The following is a 24,597-nucleotide window of genomic DNA, read 5'->3' as shown; positions in this document are numbered from 1 at the left end:
CCTAAGAAAATGTTTAGACGCGTCAAATACTAAGCAGTACGGCATATAAAAAATATTAGGACGCGTCAAATACTAAGCAGTACGGCATATTAAAAATATTAATACGCGTCAAATACTAAACAATACGGCATATTAGCGTCAAATACTAAACAGTATGGCATAAATAAAATCTAGCCTATCGAAACATATTACTACTGGTCATACTATATAGACGCTTCAAATACTAAGCAGTACGGCAGATTTAAAGTATTAATACGTGTCAAATACTAAACAGTACGGCATCAAAAAAAAAATCTAGTCTATCAAAACATATTACTGCCGGCCATAATATTTAGACGCATCAAATACTAAGCAGTACGACATTAACCGTTGTCCAAAATAATGAGCACTACTGAACGCTAAAACATACTTTTATATATACATACACACGTATCCTCGTAAACATATACATTATAGGATAATGCTAGGATAAATATGTGAGAGATTGGGATTTAGCCTGGAAGCGTGTGAACGCCAACTTCGAGCAGCCTCACAGTCACCGGATGAGCACCACCACCACCTCCAAACTCCTCCAAACCACCACCATTGCCCCAACTTAGCAACATGAAATTAGCTCTACATGTTCTAAGAAAATAGTAGATCAAGGTGTCATTGGGTGCTAAATAGCAAGGGGATGCAGTTTTGTGGGTTAAACGGGATCAAAACTCACTAAATTTGGCTAGAAATTGAGGGCATTTTTGAGAAAGAAGAAGAACAGAAGGGAACGGGCAGGGAGCTGGGCGCTGGTCGGGCGCTCGGGCAGGGGAGGAAGAAAGGAAGGAGAGAAGGGAATAAAGAAAAAAGGAAAGGGAGAGGGCCCGCCACCCGGTCGGCTCCAGTCGGCCACGGCTAAGCCGAAAGGCCAGTCGGCCTGGGCTGGGCCGACTGGGGCGCCAGTCGGCCGGCATCGAAAGTGCCCGCCTTCAGTCGGCCTGGCCGAAGCCAATTAGGCCCAGTCGGCCTGGGCGAGGCCGTATTATTTTTGAAATTTTTGAAAAACACGTATTATTTTTAAAAATGATTAAAAAAATCGTATTATTTAAAAAAATGCTGGAGTGCGGACGCGGAGATTTGAATCTCAAACTTTATATTAACGGACCTGTAATTATTTTAATTCGGAGGTTGTTTTTGTAAAATTATGTTTGTGAAGTGGCTGCGACAAGAATATCGGAACAGAGGGAGTAACTTTCAAGTGCCAGCTATATAAATTTTTGAAACAATTTGTTGATGAAAGCTGATAGTTTAACAGGTAGAAGCAAGTTAACAAATCTCAATAGATACAGAAAAACGATAGATTCCCTCATGATAAAAATAAGGGAAATTTACAGACATTAAATACTGGAATTATGAGCACACTGTTTTCTGCAGTGATTGAAATCTAAAGAGGAAGGCACCGTTTCTGTACATACAAGCTTTTCAATTTCACAGAAATGGCAAACAATTGAGTTTCCATTTCCAGTATTGATAGACATCTAACTACATGCAGATTTACTGGTAAAGGGCTTGTTAATAGGTCAAGACTTTTAGAAATTTGGCCGTGCGTGTTGTGACGGACACAGCAAATTTCTTTGTTATGTGTGTATTCAATACCGATTCCAGCTGGCTTACTGTGGCAGTGGTGGGGAAAACATTTTCCGCTAATCTTGTCACCGCTGTGGTGGAAGTGGTGGCAGATTCGACTGTTGCTGTTGTTGCTTTGCATGCTGAGGTAGCTGTCCCTGCTGCTGAGTATCGCCGTGCCATGCCCAAACAATATCCTTAAGTGATGGTCTAAAGTCCTCTTTCAGCAGCTTCTGGTACTCCATCGTGTCCCCACTGGTCTTTTTCAACTCGACTAAGAGCAAAGACGGTGCAACCTCAAAAATCTCTGCATCAAGCTCAAGGATACCTTTCTTGCCTTCCCTCGTTGTGGCCAATTTCAACACTCCGTTGTCTTTCTTTGTTACTTTGAGCTTTAAGCGTTGGGCCAGTTCCTTCAGCTTCACAAATATCGTTGTTGCTGGCTGTTCGGAAGTGAACCGAGCCTCCCTTTGGCTATATCTTTCATCAAACAAACCAGATAGATCAAATCCCGACGAGAGAGAAATGATGCCAAATGCATTCAAGCGTGCCAGGTTAGATGGTCTTCCCTTTGCACCGTTGTCACCCATAAGGCCGGAGGTAATAGCTTCACCAGTCTTTTCTTTATCAGATTTCAGTGCTGTTATCTCAGTGGGCTTCCTGTACCAAGCACTTCTCTTTATCCTTGAGATGGACATCCTAGTATTAGGATCTGGATCAAGGATTCCATGAAGGAGCTCCCTCAGCTCAGTGGAAAAATAACGAGGGCATCTGTACTCAGCTTTTGAAATCTTTCTATACATCTCAATGAGGTTTCTTTCGTGGAAAGGAAGGTAATTGGCTGCAAGAACAAACAGAATCACTCCACAAGACCATACATCTGCCTTCGCACCGCTGTAGCCTTTCCTACTGATTACTTCAGGAGCAACATATGCCGGAGTTCCACAAGCGGTGTGGAGCAGACCATCATGTCTCTTTGACTCGGTTAGCGCACTTAAACCAAAATCAGAGACCCTAAGGATTTCATTCTCATCCAGTAATAGGTTTTCAGGCTTCAAGTCACGATGATAAACACCTCGACTGTGGCAATATTCTACAGCACATATCAGTTGGTGAAAATATTTTCTTGCAGACTCCTCACTAGGCTTCCCCTTGGCTATTTTGTTGAAAAGCTCGCCACCTTTAGCATACTCCAAAACGAAGTAAACCTTGCTCCTAGTAGCCATGACCTCAAAAAGTTGCAGAACGTTTGGATGCCTTACCAATCTCATTATCGAGATCTCCCTCTTTATCTGATCCATGAGGCCGACTCTCAAGACTTTCTCCTTATCAATCATTTTTATGGCGACAGACTGACCGTTGGTTAGATTACGAGCATAGTATACCTTTGCAAAGGTCCCTTGTCCTAATTGTCTCCCAACTTCATAACGTTCCATCAAAACGCTCCTCTCTTCCATCAGAACACTCTCATCAGAACTAAACAAATGTACCTGGATGGGCGCAGTGGTATTTTTTCCTCCGCACTAGGTAACTGCCTCTTGCAATACAAGCACGCTTGAATCACCTTCAGGCGTCGCCAGTCCGACAAAATCTGCCTGCAAGATCGGTTAACTAAATTATAACACGTGTACATCGCATACATGGCACCTGCAATTTTCTGAATAAAGAATTTGGTCCAGAAAAATGGAGGTAGCTCAATTTTACACCCCTAATTTGTTCGCGAATCGAACATCCAACCCGCATTTCCATAAACATGCAGAATGCAGCAAACATATCTACCAGGATTAACTCTGAAATCAGAAATGATAAAGTCAGGAGATTAGACAGCGTTACCGAAAACTCTACGCGTCCCCAACAAGATCCGCCCAACGTTCTGCGATCGAATCCCGGAACAGCAGCGGCACAAGGAAAAACCTAGGAGCGAGGCGCCAAAAGGAAACAAAAAAAAAATGCTCGCATCAACCCCCAAATCAGATCGAGCAAAATCCAGAGCGACATCGCAATTCGGGAGCCAGGTAATTAACCTCACCTGATGAGCAGGCGAACGAACGGGGAGAACGGAACGCGCGAGCCCGCCAAAATGGGTCGATTGGATCGGATTTGGACCGCGGAGCAGACGGAGGGGGGCGATTCTGGTCGTTCTTCCTATTCTGGCATCACACGGCGGCTCGATCGCCCGCGACGAGGAGGCTGGGCTGGCTGGGGTCGCTGTTGCTTCGGCTCCTACGGATGGTCGGTTTTTGGTCGAGTGGCCGCGCGACACGCTGCAGGCAGGGGCGGAAGCCGCGATGTGGCGAGCGACGACGTAGGCGCCATCTTCATATTATTGCCCCCCTGGTTTTCTAGAATTTGTGAGGGTCGAAAATCGTGAAGTGTCCAAGCGTCTTTACTTGCCCAAATGCAGCAACTAAACCTACATATTCAAGCGGATCAGTTGATATGAGTGATCACATGCTTAAATGGACGAAACTCGTATCTCAGTTAACCAGACCTTGTGAATTCGTTAACCATTAAAGAATTTTTGCTAAATTTGTAAATTTTGTATGGACGAACCGACGTGTGCATTAATGTAAAAAATTCGGGTTGCCAGGATCATCATTTCCATCTCTCTCTAAAAAAAAAAAGATCATCATTTCCTAACGACTTCCGAGTACGGCTAACGGCTACGCAGAATTAGGTCCGAAGATCTTTTTTTTTTTCAAAGAAGATCTTGGTTTGTTTGGCTTGCTATGTATGGTTGGTCGGCGCATCATTAGATGACACGCGCAAGCGCATTTCTTCACGCAACCCAACACTGCTTAAAGTGTCGGTGTCTCGGTGACGAGCGTTGGCCTTTGAAGGCTGACGACATTCTCTCCGTTCAAATTCCCTTTCTTTTTTTAGACACGAGAACTCCCGTGGGCCTTTAGCAGCCCCACTTCGGCCCATTTACCGACCCAGAATCGTGCATTGGCCTGACATCCAGCACAGGCTGCACAGGGCACGGCCCAGTGATAGCATTGCCACGAAATACAAGAAACACTCTTCAAGATGGTGCGTGCTCGGTTCAAAGATACGCTTATTAATTTTCGGACCTGCATCAGCCTTTTTTCCAGTGCAGACTGTGCAGTGCGTGGGTGATCGTGGAATGTTATACGCTGCGCGCTAAGCCTATATCAATTCGAGTATCCGAGACAGTCGTGCGGCCAGGAACAGGAAATATTCGAAATTCCAGATATGGCGGAAGATGATGGCTGATAGAGGGGAAGATATATCATTTCAGGCCAGGTAGAGCGAGCGCCACCAAATAATAGTGTAGTATCCCGTAAAAAAAAAAGATACTCCGTAGTGTAGTAATTAACATGCAAAACTTGGATAAAAAAACTAACGAGGGTAACTAAAAATGAGAGTTGCGAGGAGAAAAGAAAAGAAAAGGCCATATACACACAGATACTAGTACTCCCAAGAAATCAAGAATGTGACACGCACGAAAATCATGGCAAGATCAGGCGCCTGGGGAAGCTGCTTTCCCACCTCCCTCTGCATGCGCCACCGCCCCCGTTGTAGGTCCGGTCCGGTGCTGCCACCCCACGTCCGCTCTCCAGACTCGGCACGGCAGGGAGCAGCAGCAGACTTCAGAGATTGCACGAGCTGGCGGGCCTCGGTAGGCCACCACGTGCGTCCTCGCGCCAGTCCATCAATTTAATTCTCTCGGCCACCACACGCCAGCTCGCCAGAGCACGTACACAGACCGGTTTCCGCACACCGGCCTGCCGCGGCGTGTGGTTCTGCTCAGCCCGCCGGACTCGAAAACCCGGGGAATTCCCGAACCCGGACTGTGGTTTGCACATTTTTTACGGCATGTAGAGGCGGTCGCGGCACTTGCAGCGCCACGCCTCGGGGTAGTACTCCGTGGTGACCAGCACGCCGCCCGGCGGCACCGACACGTGCACCGGGGAGCACGGGGTGCAGCTCCCGCACTTGGACGCGCACCGCGGCGGGTGCGACCCGGGCCCGTGGCCCCCGCCGGACAACAGCCGCCGCCGTTGCCGCCGCCCGCCGTCGTCTTCCTCGTAGTAGCCGCCGCCCTCCTGCACGTACGCAAACACACGGATGAAATAGCAAAACCGATGAAATAAATGGGAGTACGTAGTGGTGCCAGTATCTGCGTAAACACCCGTACGTGTGTGTGCACGCGCGCGCGCTGAACTAGTGGTCTCTGCATGCAGCCGGGTCAGTCAGTGTGGTGTTAAGATCGATCTTTAATTTAAAGTGTACGGGCAGCGACGTATGGTCGCTAGCTCGCGGGGGTGGGTCATGCTGGACCCGCCGCCGTGGAAGGCCTGTCAGAAGGTCACGCCGTCGTGAGGGCATGGCTGGCGGTGGGCAATCATCTGACCAAAATGCATGCATGAGCAACTCGCACGCGTAGGGATTGAAACGCATGAGCAACTCGCTGTCGGTCTAGCTAGAATGCATGACATCTTTGCATTTTGCTCTGCCTTGCACAGACGTGAGATAGACATGCGTGGTTGGGTTTCTTACATGAATGGAGATGCTGGAAGGGGAAGTACTCTGGAACTTCTTGGCACGCACAAGAAGATCTACCGATGTGCTAGCAAACTCACCAGGTCACCGGCATGGGTCGTCGCCACTGCTCCGCCTGCCATCCTCCCGGAATCTGTTGAGTGAGAGGAAATAGCTGAAACGAGTTAAAACACCGCCTCGTAGTCGTAGCATCAAAACATGCTCCCCAAAACGGAGAGTGCAGAGCGCGTGCAGTGCACAGAAGCTCATAACGCGCATCAACTCTCTCAGATCTGCAAGCTGAGCCAATAAGTCGCTCAGCCTGTCAGCAAGTCATGGGAAAAAGAAGAAGAACAAAACGAGACACAAGAAGAAGATGAACCCAAATCTTATTCTCCTCAAACACAAACAAGGCATCGAGCTCTCAACGAGCTTCCTATCTAGCTCAGCTAAGTGCTTACCCGAACGGAGCACGCCAGTCCCCCAGCACCCGGCGACGAAGCAACCGCCGCACAGGAAGGCGACGACGGCCGCCACCGCAACGACGAGGAGCCTTAGTACGGATCCGCCGCCGCCACCGCCGCGCCTCGGCCGGCGGCTCCCCGTGCAGGATGGCATTACCTGCGCGCAGATCGAACCGCTCTTCAATCTAAGCTATCTAGCTTCCTTTTCTCTGTCCTTCAAGAGTGGTGAGTGCACGGAATGAGGGATTGAGGGATGATTTGGAGCCAAAACTAGGCGAGGAAGCAGACACGGGGAAGAGAGCGGGGCGTGGATGCGGTGCTGCTTCGCCCGACCACTGCTCGCCGGCACTGTGCAGGTTGCATCGCATCTCTGAGCCCAGCTCCCCTAAGCCACCGCTATATATACCGACTTGGCGGCCGGCTTGCTACAAGGCCTGCTGCCTGGTCGCGCAACTTAAATATCGCCCGCGCACAAAGTACGGCGTACGCTTGGTGCGTTCAACTACATGTATACCTGTACGGCTTTGGATCTTTGCTCGTATCTGGGATGCCCTGTTTCTGTTTACCTAAAAGGTTACTACAATTACCAGTGGCGTAACACCAGAGCTTATCTCGCTGGCTCTCTCTTGGATAACACCGGTAAAAGCGGAGGGATGTGTTTGCATTGCACCGAGGTGTAAAGGCCATGTACGTCGTTCTTTCCACGGGAGGGCAAAATGGTACTCCTACTAGAACATAATCTTTTTTTACTTTTTTTAAATCATCTTTTTCGTGTAGCTAGCACTGGACTTGTTTGTACGGCTTGGCTGATTAACATGGGCAGCAGGCCGGCAGAGCAGAGGACCACTTAGTTGCCACGCGTGCGTGCAGAGACACTGGTACGACTCCAGTCTTGCCTTGCGCCATGGTTAATTACTTTGGTAGTGGTCCAGAGAGCGAGAGATCGACCGTGACAAGTCTGGTCTTCGTTTCGTGGCTCAAGTGGTCTGGATGCATCTCCTTGATTCGCCTAAGGTTTTCAGTGGAATTTAATTCATGCCTCTGGACCCCGTGCATGCATGCAATGGTTCGTCTCTCAATTATCGCCAGGAATCAGGTGATTTATCGGATTTGCATGCATGCAGGGACCCACCTCCTAATTATCGCCGGGAAAAAACTTTTTGGCGACTTGGAGTACATCACTTCTCTGCATGCATGTGTGGATGATATGCAGTGGTGTACCAAGTGGGAGGTTCTCGAGTGACCTCTCTTTTGGCATGCTAAAATGCTGGTCAAAGCGACTTCTTTGATCCTCGAGAACTCGTTCTCAAATGGGGCCTCCCTGGTCAAGTGGGGGGCCGCCTGTGGTCAAATGATGAGATCTGATGTAAAAACACATCAATTCACATGTTTACAAAGCGTGGCTAAGCCAGGATCCAAACACACCGTAAGTCAATTGATAAATAGTCGGCGTCTTCTGACTAAATTATAAACTTTTAGGCAGCTCCTCCGCATCGTTCGCGAGATTTATTGGATGAACAACTCAATCAGACACCTATAGGGCGTTATAGCGTAGCACACACTGCACAAGCTAGCAAAGCTCCGCATCTAGCTAGTACTAGTAGCCATCACATCGTCATCGTGCGACACATTGTGACCTGCCATTTCATGAACTAACTGGCCGTGTCTGGACCTTTGGAACCGAACCGACCGTAAGGATCTTCGCCTGACCAACCCCATGCATGCCAATGCATGCATCCAACTCAACAGCCAAATAATTGGGTAGCTCCAGGAGGAGAGGAATCCTGCAGGCGCAACCCAGCTTTACAAACACAAACGAGCCAGAAAGAAACCAAACCTCGTGCATATGAAACTGACGACGAGGGCGGGCGGGCGGGCGGCACACGTTTGGCAGGCAGGAGAGCCATAGCTAGCCTGGCCGGACGTTTGCAGCCTCTTTCTCACCTTCAGAGGAATCCCAAAGACACCACTGTCTGTCTTGTCCCTTCACCGGCCATGTCCTGCCCTGAACGTATCGGGGCTGACCCTCTCTACGTACTCCTCCCTGCTGAAACTTCTTCTCTACCGCTAACTCGCTTCATCTCCGAACTCCCACAGCACGACCCGCTAACCGCTAACTCGCTTCATCTCTGCAATGTTGCGTGCATGTTCATGCTCTGGGTTGCTTGCATCGATGCGTGCGGTGCTGAACTCTGAAGAGACTTCGTACGTCACCCGGCCATGCATGCTGTCGGGGCATGCATTTGACGTTTCTCCACCCGTGCGAGCGTACGTACTTCCGGGTACGTTCTGGCAGTCTCGGCCTCGGGGAACGGCAGTAAAACCCCGGCGGGTAAACGGGGAGAAAATTGAATGCGGCACGAGGTTGGGTCACATCGGCAGCGACCCGACTCGGGATCGATTCGATCGCCCGTGTTGCAGAGATGGGATCGGGAACCGGAAAGGGCATCGGCTCTGTCTGGCCGTCCGCCCGTCTCTTTCCAGCTGCTGCTCTCCTTCATGGGGCCTGGGGGCTCGGTGGGAGGTCATGTGCTTCAGCAGTGGCACATGTTGCTGTTTTCCTTCTCTGCTGACTGACTGCTGCTTCACTATGCGGGGTGTGGTAGCGACACACTGGCGCGTGTGCGTGTACTGTGTTCGTCGCGGCGTCGCTGTTGCGTTGATGGACTGGCCGCTGGTGAGTTGTTTTGTCCGTCCATCTGTGTGTGTCCCAAATAACAAAGCGTAAATTAACTTCTGCGCGCGGGTGGTAAAATACCTTCAGCGGTGGATGTTTTTGGGTCCATTTAGCAATTAATAGATGATTCTCAATCAATATTGATACAGTTTTGCTGCTGGAAGGTCTTCTGCTTTTCAGTTGGAGATGAGTCGACATGTTAGCCATCAGATCTTAATCCAACGATAGTAAGTGAGAGATGAGAGAAAGGAATAATCCTTAGATCTTAATCCAATGGCTCTGAAACGTCGACTATATTTACGTCTCATTTCTTAAAAATCAGACAACTTAAAAATAGCCATGCTCCTATCTATAGTCAAAACCTTCTCTCGTCCTTACTACTTGCATGAGTATAGGTTGTCAAAAGGAATGAACTTAACACAGACTTGGAGCTACACCTTAGTCACATGGGACTCTATTATACGGAAGGCCACTTTAACAATTAATCTAGTACTCCCTCTGTCCGGAAAATACAAATCCAAGTCACTTATTTTCGGACGGAGGGAGTAGTAAATTAGCGAAGGTTTTTAGTTGAATAAGTGAAAAACACGTATGCCTTCGTTTCTCAAGGATCGGCGACAGCGAGACAATAGCGGCGCCGTCAACATGGCATAAGATATCCCACCTCGGCATTATAGGTTAGGAATTCTTGTCGTGCGTGCGCACAGGCGAGATTTGGTGTCAGGTTTATATCGATTTTTGACAACAATGACTGCGGCTCCCCAACACCGGTCCTTAGGGGCACGTGCATGAGGACTTGATGGATGTCATCGACAAAATCGGACCGACTCATGTAGGGAGCGGCAACAATGGTGCGTCACCGGTTCGTTCTGACAGCGGAGACTCGATGTAATTTTTATTGTGTTTGAGGTGCTCTGTATTTCTGGTGAACCCATATAACAGATCTGTCATGTTTGGAAGAACAAAATTATAGGCTCCTGCTTTACACCTCAGCAGTCAGATCCGACTAACCCAAACTAAAGGTTTCCAACTGGAGACCCCGTTTAAGACTGTAGCTCCAGAACTATACGCTACAAATATTCCATCAGATGTGCTGAACATTGTTTTCTATGATCCAAGGAAATTCAACATGCATGCGCTTGGATGCACAGTCCCTGCACTAGGCGCCTCATCCAGGAACTCGCAAGTCCAAGGATAAGATGCTGGTAGCGGCTTCATGTGAGATACTGAGATCGTGTTACTGAATTGCGACGTTCTAGCCGACAGATTTTCCAAAATGGGCCAGGCCTGGGGTCCCATCCCCATGGCCCCTCATGATCGGCTCTAGTTAAGTTCATCAGCCTTTTCTGCCGGTGTGTGAACTTGCGATTAAGGCTACTCATGCTGTCATACCATCTGTCCTTCTATGGACACATCATTGCGGGGTAGCTGCAGGCGAACTATTGCAAGATTGACCGTTCTTGATATTTCCAGATTCGTTGTTTCCAATACAGGTGCAGGTCAAACGAATGTAATCTTGCTTTGCTGGCAAAATATGAGCAAAATTAGCAGCTACAGTATGAAATTTGGTCGGAGTGTAATTTTCGTGTGCCTTCCGATATTTAGCTCAAATTTAAAGTAAATACGGGGAAGCACACAAAACCTACACTCAACCCAAGCAGGACCTTTCAGTCATTGGCTTGCCACGCAGTGCCTAATTATGAGGACGGAATGTCGCACACATTTCAAGCTCAAGGTCGATCCCCCGCCCTGATCGACCGCACCGCCGGGTCCGCCACCAGACAGCGGCCCAAAGACACGGCGGTCACGAGTTTGCCTTTCAGAAGTTGAAATGAAAACCTCGAGAATGTTTTGTGCAGGATCAGGAATTGTTCAGAACCCCGCAAAAAAAAAAAGGAATTGTTCAGACCAACCCACCTTTGACCAATGGATTCTATCGATTTCGTATCACAATGATGAAATCGGTTGAGGAGTGACACTGTTTCTTTAAGCATGGTACCTGCAAAGTGAAAACAATGACACCGACCGACATGTCATGAATATTCATCACTAGAAAAGCCAGTTGATTTTAACTGAACCTCAACCGCTCGCAGACTCACAGTACGGTGTTTCACGAAAAAGGTTATCTGAAAATCGTCCAGAAACCAGTAAAAGAAAACTCAACGTCATCACCATTCTGAAGCCAGGAACTCAACATCATCACCATTCTGAAGACAGGAACTCAACATCATCACCATTCTGAAGTCAGGGACGCAGCCATGGTTGCATGCCTTCAGTTCAAACGAGTGGTAAGAGAGCTATTTACCCAACATGGATGAAGTCAGCGTTTCGAGCTTCTTTACCCTTTTGATGCTGCATCAGGTCGTTCCTTGCGGTTGTATCACCACATCACATTCTTGCGGTTGTATCACTAAATTGAGATCAATAAAAACTTCTGTTATCGTGAAAAAGAACATTCTGAAGAGACTAGAGACGTGCAAATTAAACAGGTTCTCAAGTATCAAAAACCCGCAAGACAGGTAAAAAAACAAATGCGATCTGGGCATTGCAAGGTCATGAAGAAATCACTCAGGGATGAATGCTGTAGTGTCACATGACTCTTCAAACTTTAGACTACAGCTAAAGATAAGATAAACACAATAAAGGAAAGACAACAACAAAATTCTCACTTTTCCCTGCAAAACAACAACAACAAAATTATCACATGCTCGTGCTTCCACTCTCTTCTCCATCTCCCACACTGAAACTTCTCACAGAACAATACGATTTAGTTATATTACACACGCTCACCTCCATAACTGGTTCAACTTGAGTAATATTAACACTTGACGAAACCGCTGGTTCGATCCCAGCTCATGACAAGCGAGGTATGCTCTACGCTGAATACAGAGTGTATACCCAGGAAAGCACTCTTTGTAACAGAGTGTCCTATGGAACAAATTTCAGGTTTGATCAGTTGTCTACGCTGCAGAAGCCATAAAGTAACCCAAAGAACCGTAGGTTAAAGCCCACATCAAAGTATCAAACAAACAATTTCCAAATAGTTTTAAAGATATGCTCACTATGTATGCAATTTCCTGCACAAACTGCAGATGTGTTTCGACAAAAGTTTTTTTTAAAAGATGGTTCAGGCAGGCAATTAAAAACGTCACATTGCAGCCGCATGCCCACATTAGTCTTATATCCAGCCTTATTTATTGCAACAGAAAGCCAAAAAAAGAAAGAACTGCAAACATTCTAACACCATCTTATGAAAACAGTAAGATTGTTCTCAGATTGTTTTCGCATGTCGCGACAGATTCAACTTTTTGATGGAAAGTGACAGATTCAGCTAGAATCTAAAAATGTTGAAATGCTGAAGAAAAATCTGACCAAAATGATCCCTGGATCTTTGCAGAATTCTAAGCTATGCATAGAAGTTCAAATCAGGTTAAGGCAAGTATGTAGCTAATAATTTACCACTCAAGCACTGAAACACAGGTTACGAATTTACAATGCAGAAATGCTGTTTAAACCCCTCTTTCACACTTACTAACCAACAGGACAATTTCAAAATGTCATGGCTATGTCATGAATGAACAAAAGGAAAATTTGTTCTACTACTCGCCAAATGCAAATCTGTGTTCAATATCTATGATATAGTCATATAAAAGCTATCTAGGTAACTGATGTACTAATGGTAGGCCGATGGTAACATTGTGTTTTATCCACATTATGGTAAGAAGTTTGGACACCGGGTCAAATCAAACAGTGAATGTTTGGATCACCAGAAGAAAAAAAAGAAAGAACAAACTATCGGTCCGTGACAATTATACAAATGTGATGGCTTGCCTATTTTCTTAATGTGTCGTTAAATTTAAACAGTATATTAAAATTAACAGATGTTCAGGATCAATGTAACGAGACATTTCTGTTATATCTACATCAATAACACAGCTACTGTTCAATCAGGACTGTTTACAACAAGGGCAATGTCCAAATACCATAATATGAATATGTGATGATGATAGTTCAAATTGTCAAGACAAAATTAGCAGACTGAAAAGATGCAAACATTGACGAAAACTATCTTCACATAAATGACACCTAAATCTGAGCAAAGGCAATTATGGAACACCACTGTAATAAACTTTCAAACGATACCTTGTAACATTCACAACATATCTAATGTGAACCTATAGCTAGTACGATGCTCAGAATCCCGAAACTATTACCACCACATATACATCAGAAAATAGCAATGGATAGAACACCACTACATATGGATCAGAAAGTTCATTACAAACCTACCTTGTATTGTATGTTTAGCGACAACTGTAAAATGCAGTATTCATAGTATCTGCAGTGTTGATTGACGAAGTTTGATTTAGTGTTGACTTCAGTACCACTGGTGGCTTCTTATCTGGAACCAATGTCATGGGTGCAGTACCATCAAGCATCCTGACTACCCTCCGCATACCAGGTCGTTTCCGACAGTCCGGATGCACACAACAGAGGCCCACAAGCAGCACCCGCCGCATCTCCTCAGCAACAAATCGTCCCTGAAGCCGCTGATCAGCTGCATCAACCAGCCTCCGACGACCCCAGAGAGCCCACACCCAGTCAACAACTGCGGTTCCCTTCTCCGTTGGTCTCCGGCCAGTGGCAACCTCCAAAGCAAGCACCCCAAAGCTGTAAACATCAGACCGCTCTGTTGCCACACCTGAATAAACGTACTCTGGTGCTAGATATCCCAGTGTGCCTGCTGGCTGTGTTGCCAGTGGCACCCCACCATGGCTCACCACGCGAGCAAGACCAAAATCACCTAACCGAGCTTTGAAATCTGCATCAAGCAGCACATTCGACGACTTCACATCACGATGCAGAATGCGATGCTCACATTCATCATGCAGAAATGTAAGCGCTGATGCAACACCAATCACCGCCCCAAACCGCGCCTCCCAGGGAAGTATTGCTCCACCCAGGCTGTGTAGTGCATTGTCAAGATTGCCATTGGGCATGAACTCATAAACAAGCACAAGGTCATGCTCACTGCTCGACCACCCAAAAAGTGGCACGAGATTGGGATGATGTGGGCAATCAAGCATGGCATGATGCTCACTATCAAATGCCTTTGAGCACGGCCAAATAGCTTGAAACCGTTTGACAGCAACCCTTGACCCAGACGGGAGAACCCCCTCAAACACAATGGCGCCAGAGCCACCAATGCCAATCACATTTTCACTGCTGAAGTCCTTGGTTGCTGCACGTATCACCTCCATGGACAGCATCCCACGAAAGTTCTTGTCCTCGATCAGCACAGTAGGTTCTTCACTTGTGCGGCGCTTTGTATGGCCAAGCCATAGAATAGAGCCAATGACCACAAGAACCAGTAAGACCGCGCCACCGAGAACTCCGCCCAGCACCTTGTAGAGTAGTCCACGGTGGCGGTGGTGATTTGTTGAGAGCGGCAGTGGGTTCTTGTGCGGCTCTTGATTCGGCGGTGGCGAAGCATGTGAGGAGTTGGGGAAACCAAAGGTGCGAAAAGTCCAGGTCTCGACGATATGAAGCGCAGAGCCTTCACCGTTGGACGCCGAGAAGCCAGCGTACATAAACGTGCGGAGGAGGCCGGAGAGGTCGACGTCGACGGAGAGTGCGGCCTTCTCGGGCCGACGGGACGACGAGTACGAGAGCCAAACGCGGAGGCGGCGGCGCGGCGCGCGGTACTCGACCCACGCGGTGATGGGGACGCCTGCCTTGAGGTCGACGCCAGGGCTCGCGGACGCGACGGAGAAGATGGAGCCCGCGTCAAGCGCGACGTGGTTGCCATCCGGGTCGCGCAGGGCCGCGTCGCGGTGCGTGTCGATCTCGACGGCGACGGTGGATACGTCGGCGAGGTCGCCGTCGTCGGAGGCGGAGGAGGACGGGAAGAGGCCTAGGAATCCGTTGGAGGCCCCGAGGAAGGTGCACGAGGAGGTGAGGACGAACGCGAGGCCGTCGCCGAAGGACGGCGACGGCGTGATGTGGAAGGTGAAGCGGGTGGAGAAGGAGGCCTGCGCCGGGGCTGCGCGCGGGTCGGGTGGCGGGAGGAGGAGGCGGACGGGCTCCGAGAAGAGGGCGCGGCCGGCGCCGATGCCGTCGCTGGAGTTGGTGGTGAGCGCGACGGCGGCCGCGCCAGGGAGGATCGAGGCGGAGCCCAGGAGCGTGAGGTTGCTTGCCCAGGAGATGCGGCGATGGGACGCGGCGGGGCTGGACGCGGCGGACGGGAGGTTGACGGCGAAGAGGGGAAAGAGGAGGACGAGGAGAGGAAGCGCGGAGGAGCGCATGGCGGTGCGTGTCTAGGTTCTTCGTGGTCGCATTGCCGCATCGGCGGTGCCGCGGTGGGGTTTGGGGGGAAGATGGGGTTTGGAAGGGAAGGGAGATGCGGAGGCGAGGGAACAGAGAAATGGGGTTTTTGGACCATGGCTTAATGACTTGCCATTCGGGATGGAGGCATACGTGATACAGTACGTCACACGAACGCGGCGTTAATGAGCCCAAGATGAAATCGTGCTATGGGCTTTCTACGGGTACCTTATTTTTTTTTGAAAAAGGTTCTACGGGTGCTCTTTGTTTACAGGGCTTCTTTTTTTTTCCTACGGGTGCTCTTTGTTTACAGGGCTTTTTAGGGGCACTTAGGTGACCCGCTAAGAGTAGACGAGCCTTTCGCTTTCTGAAGAGGCCTCCTGCCTCTCGTGGAGGCCCAATGGCCCATTAACCCATGCGAATTATCAAACTTGCAGAAAGAAGTCCCTTCTCTAAAAACAAAAAACATGTTCAGTTTTCAACCTATGCCCCCAATTTGATCTGATTTGAACTTTTATTTTTCTTCTAAAAACCAGATAACCCCCCATAGGCCTCGTTAGTTTTTACCCGAACCCCACCAATCAGACAAACTGCTACTACTACTCTACAACCAGTTCCATCTGATTTTCGTCCGGCACTCCATATCGCACCATCCTTTTACATGGCTAAAGTGTAGCAACAATTAGATTAGCAGCAGTCGTTAGAACATCGGACCATCAACTGTGGTACCTAAGCAATTTCGCTCTGCAACACAGTGAGGTCAGATTGGATGATTAGACGTGAACTTTAGAGCTTGGCAGCACTTTGGCGATACTATAGTGCGCCGTGAAAAAGGCAACTGCACCTTTGGCGACACAGGGCCCGATCGTGTCCTCTAACCTCCGTTCACGGCTCCACGCGTGGAATGTACTTTAATTAGTGCGCCGGACTCTACAACACAACTGTATTGACGAAAACGTGTTCCCAAAGTTTCACTTGGACAAGTATATGTTGTCATGGCACATCCAAAAACCAACCTCAACACGTAGTAGTCGACGTAGCATAATCCAGCCATCCAGGAGGGTCGGGTCCTGCCAGGCTGCCCCAGGTGCCATACCATGAGTAAAATAATCACCGGTCAGCTGGGGAGCCGCAAGCCACGGATCATTTGCCGTCTCTGAAATTCAGGGGACCGAGCGGATCGCGGGCGTCGGCGCCGTATACCCGAGCACACGGGAACGAGAAAATCTGCGTGCCCACCACGGCAGGCGTACGTGCCCGTGAATTTATTCCGAAATCACGTCGGCATTGGCAACTTGCACTTCTTCTTGTTGCTACGGGCGACCGGCTCCCAACTTGCTGCAAGCCTGCAAGAGTTGATAATGCTATTGCCGCCGGTGCAGTGGGTGGTGAAGGTCTGAAGGAGTCGTAGATAAACTATTTTTCCGTTATCTAATCTCACAGCGGAGGAGAGTCCATATGGTTTTATACTTTTATCCGGTAGCAGACGCCGAAGTAACGATGATCATTTGGATTTTGCTACTACATGCTTCTTGCCCGGTCAATTTTGTCTCGGAGGGGAAGTAGTCGTGGATTATTGAGTCGATGTAGCCATGCAGGTATTTTATTGGTCGGGTACGTGGTGGTGGTTGCACACTTGGATTTGAGGTGGACATGGTCCTGTTGCCGCTAAGCTTCGAGGCCTCAATATATACCTGCTTCTCTTGATTGATCTGGAAATGACAAGGCGCCATTTGTTTAGTGCACATGCCGTACCAGGATTTGATGTGTTAATAACTGTATTTATGCAGATAGTGTATGCTGTCAGTATGTACGTGTTGCCATTCTGTATGTTGGGTGCTTGTTAATGTGCTAAAACGGCATGGAGCATTGACTTTCCGGTGCGTGCGTGCCTTGTTGCACTCCAATTTAGCCACACAAAAATCAACATACAAAATGAAAATATCCTAAGTCCTTATTTGGAATGTCATATTTTTAGTGGGTACTGGTATTTAGTTTATTTTTATCGGACGAAATATCAACCCCTTTCACAAAAAAATGTCTGAGAATCCTCTCCCACTAAAAATACAATTCCAAGCAGGCCTTAAGGTTTCTTCTCCATTTTTGTAAATGAAAATCCTTTAAATCAAGTAGTCTCTCAAACCTCTAGTATCTAAGATGATACAAAGTTCTAATCATCCTCTGAACCAAGGCGGTGCGGTGGGTATGGCTGCTAGGCATGTTGTGACAAGGTGAAAGCATGGGCCAAATGTTGTTGGTATAATGACGTCGCTTGCAGGTGTCATGGTCCTTTTTGGAGGAACTGTTGTGGCATTTCCCTCGGATCCTAGTGAAATCCCTTACTCGCTGGGATCGCGGTGTTGGAGCTGTAAGACGGTTTGATGTGGCTTGTAGGCAGCGGGTAGCAATCTTCCCTGGCTTTCTCCTTGAGGCATCGTCGACCCTCTTCCATGCGTTGCGTTGAGCTTTGTGTTCCTCTTGGTGTCTCGATTGATCGGCGCATTTTGGCGACGCAAATGCCTAGCATCTTCAAGGTGTGTTCGGGGTTGCCCTACAACATAGTTGGCGGTCAAGTTTTTCATACGGGGTTTATGGACTCGACTTGACGACAACCTTCAATGATGGTCTCGACAACGGGCGGTCCTTTGACAACGTCGGTAACACTCCTTGACCTATGTGTTGACTGATCGGTAGGATTGTTGTGTTTGTGCACATTGCCTATCTCCCATGTTGAAATGCCCTTCGATGATGCCGATGGTGTGTCCTTTGTATTTTCTCTGCAAGTCTTCTGCTTGATATGATAACAGCAGATTTCGTACAAAAGAAAAGTAAAACTAAACACGGCCCAAGAACACGTATACGTAACTGACGTATGCATCGAGGTGGACCATGCATGGACCACATGGCACATTAGCGACCCGCTAGCCCACTAGGCCACAGTTACATTCCTTGCATGGAACGCTCGAATGGTCCAAGCGATGCCAGTATGTCACGCTCCCAACTCGCATTATCCACGATCTTTACACGGGGTGCCTGTCATTAGCAGCCCGCGAGGACACTGACATAGATACGCCCCCATTCCCATTCCGGCGTTCCTCCTCCACGCCCTCGATCGACCGTTCAACGCTCGCTCCACGCGCGGGCCACGCCCATGCGTACGCTTCTTCTTCTCCATCTCCCCAACGGAAATCGCTTTCACTGCTGAATTATTACGGTCGACCACTCGTCGATTACCCACGGTAAACCACGGAATCAGCAGCCGTCGGCCGCGAAACCTTCCTCTAGAAGAAAAGGAACCCCGCGCGCTGCAGGCGGCGCCGACGCGCAGCATGACGCTGCTTTCTTTTTCCGTTCCTTTTTCTTTCCCCCCCTTCTTTTCTTCAGCTGTCGGATGTCGCTCGACTACAGGCCAGGCCGCCGAGGCTGCGCGTACGTACGCGGCGGCAGCTAGCCCCGGCCGGTGGCAGCATGGCTTCCACGTCGGCCAATACGCACGTCGTCGTCGTCGTGATCGTGCCGAAGTGACACGCACGCCGGCCGTCCACGCTAACGAGCGACCGTATCTCGCACCGCTGGATCGCTTCCGGGATTAGCTGGAGGTTTACGGGCCGCCGGCCGTCACAAAGAAGTAAACGTGCACGCCCGGGGTCAAAAAGACGCCGCTGGCGGCCCCTGCTGCCGCCACGTGGTCATGTTATTCTCGCCAAGCCTTGGATCAAGTCAAAGGCCATACATTAGGCTTAATTTTTCTATTAACCAGGACGGTGATGCGCTCCTGAATCTAACCCCGGATGAAACAAAGTTTAAAGGCGTGTTGCGTGACCGGTCACCGGTCAGTGAATTGTAAATTTTGCCCTTCTTTTGTTACGGGTAACTTTTGGCAGGGTCAGATGTGTACGTACGTACGTACGTCCTCTTTTTATTGCCGGTTCCGTGAAAGATTGACCGCTGCAGCCGTTCGTGCTCCTGCGCCGCAGGTCGTTTATTTTCGCCGGGAAGAGATTTGGACGTCGCCTGCCCTAGTGCCGTACGCGATGGGAGTCGTGGCTGGCAGCTGTTAATTCAGCTGGCCAGCTATTTTCTGACGTGATTGTGGCCGTTTCCTCCTTTTGTTGCTCTCGGCTTGCCACTTTCTATGGGGCAAAGTACAATGGCTGTCAATCAGATACTATCATCTGATTTGGTATATCTGTCTGTCTGTCTTCGTACGATTTTGTTGGCCGTCTAATCATGCCTTCTGCATTAAAAAACTTTAGAGGATGCATGTTTAGCTGAGGCCATGTGTACAAGTATTGCCATTTGTTTCAACGTGAACTTCGTGTGCAAACTAACTAGCCAGCAGATGTAGCAAATACAAGGTCAGAACCACGGTCCTCGTATCCTTGCTCCTAACCTTTGGAAACGGAGGAATCAAATGGTGTTCACCAATGAAGAAGGCCTACACCTGACTGTGCAGCGTTGTTCCTCGGAGCTACTGCTTGTCCTCTATATATGCTCCTCGCAGTCTTGTAAAGATATTCTGACGGATTGAGCCATCATGTTGTTCCATCTCGCAAGGAGGTTGTAAACTTCTTTTATGTATATTCTCCTTCCTCACCTTGTACAAAAACTCCTTAAGTTTTACTCCCTCCGATTTTAAATTCTTATCTCAAATTTGTCCAAATATGAATGCATCTATTTTTTAAAAGTGTCTAGATACATGCAATATTTTGACAACAATTTAGGATCAGAGGGAGTAATAAAATGTGTTGCAGGCTTGCTTTCTGCCCGCCCGCCAAAGTTCTCTTAAAAAAAATGTAGCAAAAATGTGATATCACGGTCTAGCTTGCTCCTTAAAGTGGACGGGTAATGTGTCTACGCTCTTAGCTAGAGAGAAGTGTGACATGATCTGATGGAGCTGCATTGTGTAACACAGAAGAAGAAAAATACACACATGACAATATATACCTTCCAAATGGAATAAACACTTGAGACCGGGGAAGGAAGTCTACGGTTGCCGCCCTTTATTATGCAGCGTCAGCAAAGTTGTCGAAAATGTGCACGAACCGTTTGGCAATTAAGTTTAGCAAATTATGTCTTTCTTCTTCTTCTAGTGACTGCTAATTATGATCTACTCCGTACCATAAAATGTGATTCCTATATCTTTCTCTGAAGTGGAAAACTGGAAACAGTCGTGACACTGCAGATGCAAGATTAATCAAACGGAAGCGCATGCATGGACCATGTCGAGCACTGTGCAGCGCGCAGCCACAAGCTTAGAAGCTTTCCAACCCTTAACCCGGCCTGCAGAAGCATTAGCAACATGGAAGAAGCGATCCGATCAACCCAACCAGTTCCGCTGATCTGCTCCATCAGCTAAGCTGCCAGACCCGAGCCGAGTCATCAAGCCTAAATCTAAAAAGAAAAGCAACAAAAAAGAGCATCAAGCCTACCAAACTCATTCCATCCCAATCGACCATCACCCCGATCCGACGCTCAACAGACCACGACGTGTTCCTTCAAACCATCTCGCCTAAAAAATACTAAGAGAAGAAAAAATATTAATAAAACCACAAATAAACAAAGCAGATGAAACGATACGCGTCGCGGTCCACGAAAGTCAGGAGGATTCCGTCCAGGTTCCAACCCCTTCCCTTCCTCTGCTTTCCCAGCTCTCCTCGCACAACTCAACGCGCCGAAGCTACTACACGTCTCGCTCGTATATATACTCGTCTCTGCCCCTTCGTCTATCCATATATCGCATCATTCAACCCTTCACGCATTCGTTGCCTTCTGATCACCGCAAATGGCTAACGCAAGAAACGCAGCGGCGGCTGGGTCGCCTTCTTCTTCTTCGTCTTCATACTCCTCATCGGCGCCCGACGCGGAGATCCTCCGGTCCCTGCACCGCCTGGCGCGCGACCTGGCCGCCGCCGAGGCGCCGGCGCCGTTCCTGCGGGCGGTGTTCGCGTCCGTGTCGCGGCGCGCGAAGCTCCTCGTCGCGGTGTTCGACGACCTGCTGGGCGTGGTGGGGCGGCTGCCGCGGTCGGCGTCGCTGTGCCTCCGCGAGGTGCTCCTGGTGCTGCAGCGGTTCAAGGCCGTCGTGGCCGACTGCTCGGCGCGCAGCCGCATGAGGCTCCTGCTCCAGTCCGACGAGGTCGCCGCGCGCGTGCGGGAGCTGCAGCACGACCTGGCCACGCTTCTCGACATCCTCCCCGCCGCCACCGAGCTCGGGCTCGCCGACGACGTGGCGGACCTCCTCGCGCTCGCCTCGCGCCAGTGCCGGCGCCCCGCGCCGGAGGCCGCGGCGGAGCAGGAGCTCAAGGCGAGCGTGCTGAGGCTGATACAGGAAGTGGAGCAGGAGATCGTGCCGGAGCGGGAGAGGCTGGAGGCCATCCTCGACGAGGTGGACATCAACGACCCCGCGAGCTGCAGCGAAGAGATCGAGATCTTGGAGCGGGAGATCGGCGACCGCCTCGCGGAGAGGTGGACGCCTGCCATGATTGCCCTCGTTGGGCTCCTTCGGTACGCCAAGTGCGTCCTCTTCAGCGCAGCCACGCCGCGGCCGCTGGATTCCAAGGCGGATCTTGGCGACGGCGACGACGATGGCGCCGAACCCCCGGCGCCGCCGCTGGACTTCCGGTGCCCCATCTCTCTCGATTTGATGCGCGACCCTGTCGTATCTGCTAGTGGCCAGACGTACGACCGCGAGTCCATCACACGGTGGTTCGGATCCGGCAAGTCGACGTGCCCAAAAACCGGCCAAGTACTCACCAGTCTGGAGCTTGTCCCCAACAAGGCGCTCAAGAATTTGATCTCGCGGTGGTGCAGGGAGAACGGCGTGGCCATGGAGGGCAGCGAGCCAGGCAAGCCCGAGCCTGCGCCGCTGGCGACCGCGAACAAGGCCGCGGTGGAGGCGGCGCGCATGACCGCGTCGTTCCTCGTGAAGAAGCTCACGGCGTCCTTCTCCCCTGCCTCGGACAACCGCGTGGTCCACGAGATCCGGCAGCTCGCCAAGTCGGGGACCGAGAGCCGCGCCTTCATCGGGGAAGCCGGCGCGATCCCGCTCCTCGTGCCGATGCTCCAGTCCGAGGACGCCGCGCTGCAGCTCAACGCCGTCACGGCGCTGCTCAACCTCTCCATCCTCGAGGCCAACAAGAAGCGCATCATGCACGCCGAGGGCGCCGTGGCCGCGCTCTGCCACGTGATGGGCTCCGGCGCGACGTGGCGCGCCAAGGAGAACGCCGCGGCCGCCGTGCTCAGCTTGTCGGCCGTCCACTCGTACCGCCGCAGGCTCGGCCGCAACCCGCGGGTCGTCGAGAAGGTGCTGCTCCTGGTGCGCACGGGCCCCGCGAGCACGAAGAAGGACGCGCTCGCCGCGCTGCTGTGCCTGTCAGGGGAGAGGGAGAACGTGGGCAAGCTCGTGGGGGCGGGCGCCGTGGAGGCGGCGTTGTCGGCGATCGGCGAGGAGGAGACCGCGGCCGCGGTGCTGGCGTCGCTGGCCAAGCGCGGGGGCGCGGAGGCGATCGTCAACGTCGACGGCGCCGTGGCGCGGCTCGTGGCCGAGATGCGCCGCGGCGGCACGGATTGGTCGAGGGAGTGCGCGGCGGCGGCGCTGGTGCTGCTGTGCCGGCGCGCGGGGGCCGCGGCCGTGGCGCAGGTGATGGCGATCCCCGGGGTGGAGTGGGCGATATGGGAGCTCATGGGCTCCGGCTCGGAGCGCGCGAGGCGCAAGGCGGCGTCGCTCGGCAGGGCGTGCCGGCGCTGGGCGGTCGCCAACGCGGAGCAGACCACGGAATGCCCCACCAACTCCACCACCGTCACGCTGCCGGTCATGGCGGCCTCGTGAATTCCTCCATACATTTGATTTGATTCATAGGAACAGCACAAAAAAAAATCCAGAAAAAAACTGGAAAAATCACTGTACATAGTTTATTCTTTGGCTTCTAAAGCTGTCACGATTCTTTGGTCCGTGGGAGACAGAGCACTTTGAGGAACTGTGCATATAGAAATGAAATTCATTGTTTTCTTTTCGTTGTTCAATCTTGTAACACATTTTATTCTCAAGAAACAGTACACATGAAAGAAGTCTTGTACCGCTACCACTGTATCAATTTGTGCTCATTATGAAATTTCCTATTAAACGCAACAGCCGCGTCTTTTGAGATCGTTCTATACTGGACAGAATGGAACACGGCTTGCAGATTGCAATTATTGGGTAGTTGATGGGCACAGCTAGCCGCAGGGTCGTCGACTCGACTCTTCGCGGCTGCGCGGCGCCCGTGAGTGGTTGCGGTGCCGTCGGGGACCAAATTGCTGCCAGCCTTTCCCAGCCGTCAGTTGAAAGAAGAAGAAGAAGAAAGAAGGAGGGGTGGGGAGTGCACGGTACCCAACGAATATGTAGCGGGCGGCTGGAAATGCTTGAGTCGACAAGAGGGGCTAGCATTAGCAAAACGCCGGTCCAGCATTCCAGCTAGCCTTCACCGGCTTTTCAGCAGAAAAGGCCGGTGCTTTGCGTTCCGCCAGCCAGCGCGCATCCATGCTTTGATTGCTAATGATGCACCGGATGATTCGGCATTGACAATTGCTTTGGTTCCTTTCCTGTCTCTCTTCTGTACTCTACTTAACAACGTATAAGATGCCTTCCTTACTGAGTGTCTGAATCTGACCAGTGATCTGAGGACTGACTATGAATTTACACTATTTCGTGAAAAATGGATTTAATTACAATTGTACAAAGAAAAAACGAAATGCAGTGGTCTGTTTAACACTCTAGCAAACAGTATCGCACATGGGCTTTGAATTTTCTCTCCGAAGCTCGGAAGCCAAAAGCATTTACCGGTGCCATCTGTTTTTTTTTTCTTTCCTTTAAGAAAAGTAGTTTAGGAACGTGCTTGATTCTGACTGTATCTTTCCGTCCCGTGTGGCTCCCTCGTTGCCACGCCTCTCTTTCCACTCGCGATCACGCTGCTTTCCTCTCCCAAATGACAAAGTATGCAACATTTTCTGGCTGGCCAGATGACAAAGTACGTGCGTAGATCGAACCGC

General features: G+C 50.1%; 4 protein-coding genes across 9 annotated transcripts; 1 reads left to right on the top strand and 3 right to left on the bottom strand.

Annotated features, from left to right (window-relative positions):
* Positions 1-1,295: 1,295 nt before the first annotated feature.
* LOC100844867 (CBL-interacting protein kinase 28) lies at positions 1,296-3,880 on the bottom strand. Of its 2 annotated transcripts, XM_010232962.3 has the most exons (3): positions 3,629-3,880; positions 3,433-3,513; positions 1,296-3,194 (listed from the first exon to the last, which is right to left on the bottom strand). In XM_010232962.3, the coding sequence occupies exon 3, from the start codon at positions 3,054-3,056 to the stop codon at positions 1,686-1,688; it is 1,371 nt and encodes a 456-aa protein (XP_010231264.1). In that variant the 5' UTR covers positions 3,057-3,194; positions 3,433-3,513; positions 3,629-3,880; the 3' UTR covers positions 1,296-1,685. The 2 variants fall into 2 exon arrangements, with proteins under 2 accessions (XP_010231264.1, XP_014753681.1); XM_014898195.2 differs by lacking the exon at positions 3,433-3,513.
* A 956-nt stretch (positions 3,881-4,836) lies between these two features.
* LOC104582637 (EPIDERMAL PATTERNING FACTOR-like protein 6) lies at positions 4,837-7,182 on the bottom strand. Its single transcript, XM_014898397.2, has 3 exons — positions 6,567-7,182; positions 6,207-6,259; positions 4,837-5,669 (listed from the first exon to the last, which is right to left on the bottom strand). Exons 1-3 carry the CDS (start codon positions 6,721-6,723, stop codon positions 5,433-5,435), a joined length of 447 nt encoding a protein of 148 aa, XP_014753883.1. The 5' UTR covers positions 6,724-7,182; the 3' UTR covers positions 4,837-5,432.
* Positions 7,183-11,277: 4,095 nt separating this feature from the next.
* Positions 11,278-15,659, bottom strand: LOC100844258 (L-type lectin-domain containing receptor kinase S.6). Of its 5 annotated transcripts, none has more exons than XR_002962837.1 (3): positions 13,537-15,659; positions 12,037-12,211; positions 11,278-11,656 (listed from the first exon to the last, which is right to left on the bottom strand). XR_002962837.1 is itself a non-coding variant. In XM_003566093.4 (2 exons), the coding sequence occupies exon 1, from the start codon at positions 15,549-15,551 to the stop codon at positions 13,551-13,553; it is 2,001 nt and encodes a 666-aa protein (XP_003566141.1). In that variant the 5' UTR covers positions 15,552-15,659; the 3' UTR covers positions 11,278-11,656; positions 13,537-13,550. The 5 variants fall into 5 exon arrangements, 1 of the variants encoding a protein (XP_003566141.1); XR_002962839.1 differs by lacking the exon at positions 12,037-12,211 and having other exon boundaries at positions 11,278-11,453; positions 11,552-11,656; XR_002962838.1 differs by lacking the exon at positions 12,037-12,211 and having other exon boundaries at positions 11,278-11,516; positions 11,589-11,656.
* A 5,618-nt stretch (positions 15,660-21,277) lies between these two features.
* On the top strand, positions 21,278-23,651 carry LOC100843956 (U-box domain-containing protein 16). The gene has a single exon (XM_003566092.4). The coding sequence runs from the start codon at positions 21,356-21,358 to the stop codon at positions 23,396-23,398; it is 2,043 nt and encodes a 680-aa protein (XP_003566140.1). The 5' UTR covers positions 21,278-21,355; the 3' UTR covers positions 23,399-23,651.
* Positions 23,652-24,597: the final 946 nt, after the last annotated feature.

Source organism: Brachypodium distachyon, chromosome 2 (assembly GCF_000005505.3).
Source record: "Brachypodium distachyon strain Bd21 chromosome 2, Brachypodium_distachyon_v3.0, whole genome shotgun sequence".
NCBI classification, from domain to species: domain Eukaryota; kingdom Viridiplantae; phylum Streptophyta; class Magnoliopsida; order Poales; family Poaceae; genus Brachypodium; species Brachypodium distachyon.
The sequence above is the reverse complement of the archived record's forward strand: the minus strand, read 5'-3'. Positions and strand labels throughout refer to the sequence as shown.

Bases quoted from the DNA above. Each gene is read 5' to 3' on its own strand.
- LOC100844867 (XM_010232962.3), bottom strand. From the start codon at position 3,056: ATGGAAGAGAGGAGCGTTTTGATGGAACGTTATGAAGTTGGGAGACAA.
- LOC100843956 (XM_003566092.4), top strand. From the start codon at position 21,356: ATGGCTAACGCAAGAAACGCAGCGGCGGCTGGGTCGCCTTCTTCTTCT.
- LOC100844258 (XM_003566093.4), bottom strand. From the start codon at position 15,551: ATGCGCTCCTCCGCGCTTCCTCTCCTCGTCCTCCTCTTTCCCCTCTTC.
- LOC104582637 (XM_014898397.2), bottom strand. From the start codon at position 6,723: ATGCCATCCTGCACGGGGAGCCGCCGGCCGAGGCGCGGCGGTGGCGGC. The intron at 6,260-6,566 runs GTAAGCACTTAG...CTCACTCAACAG, and splicing joins GACTGGCGTGCTCCGTTCGG to ATTCCGGGAGGATGGCAGGC. The intron at 5,670-6,206 runs GTGAGTTTGCTA...GCGTACGTGCAG, and splicing joins CGACCCATGCCGGTGACCTG to GAGGGCGGCGGCTACTACGA.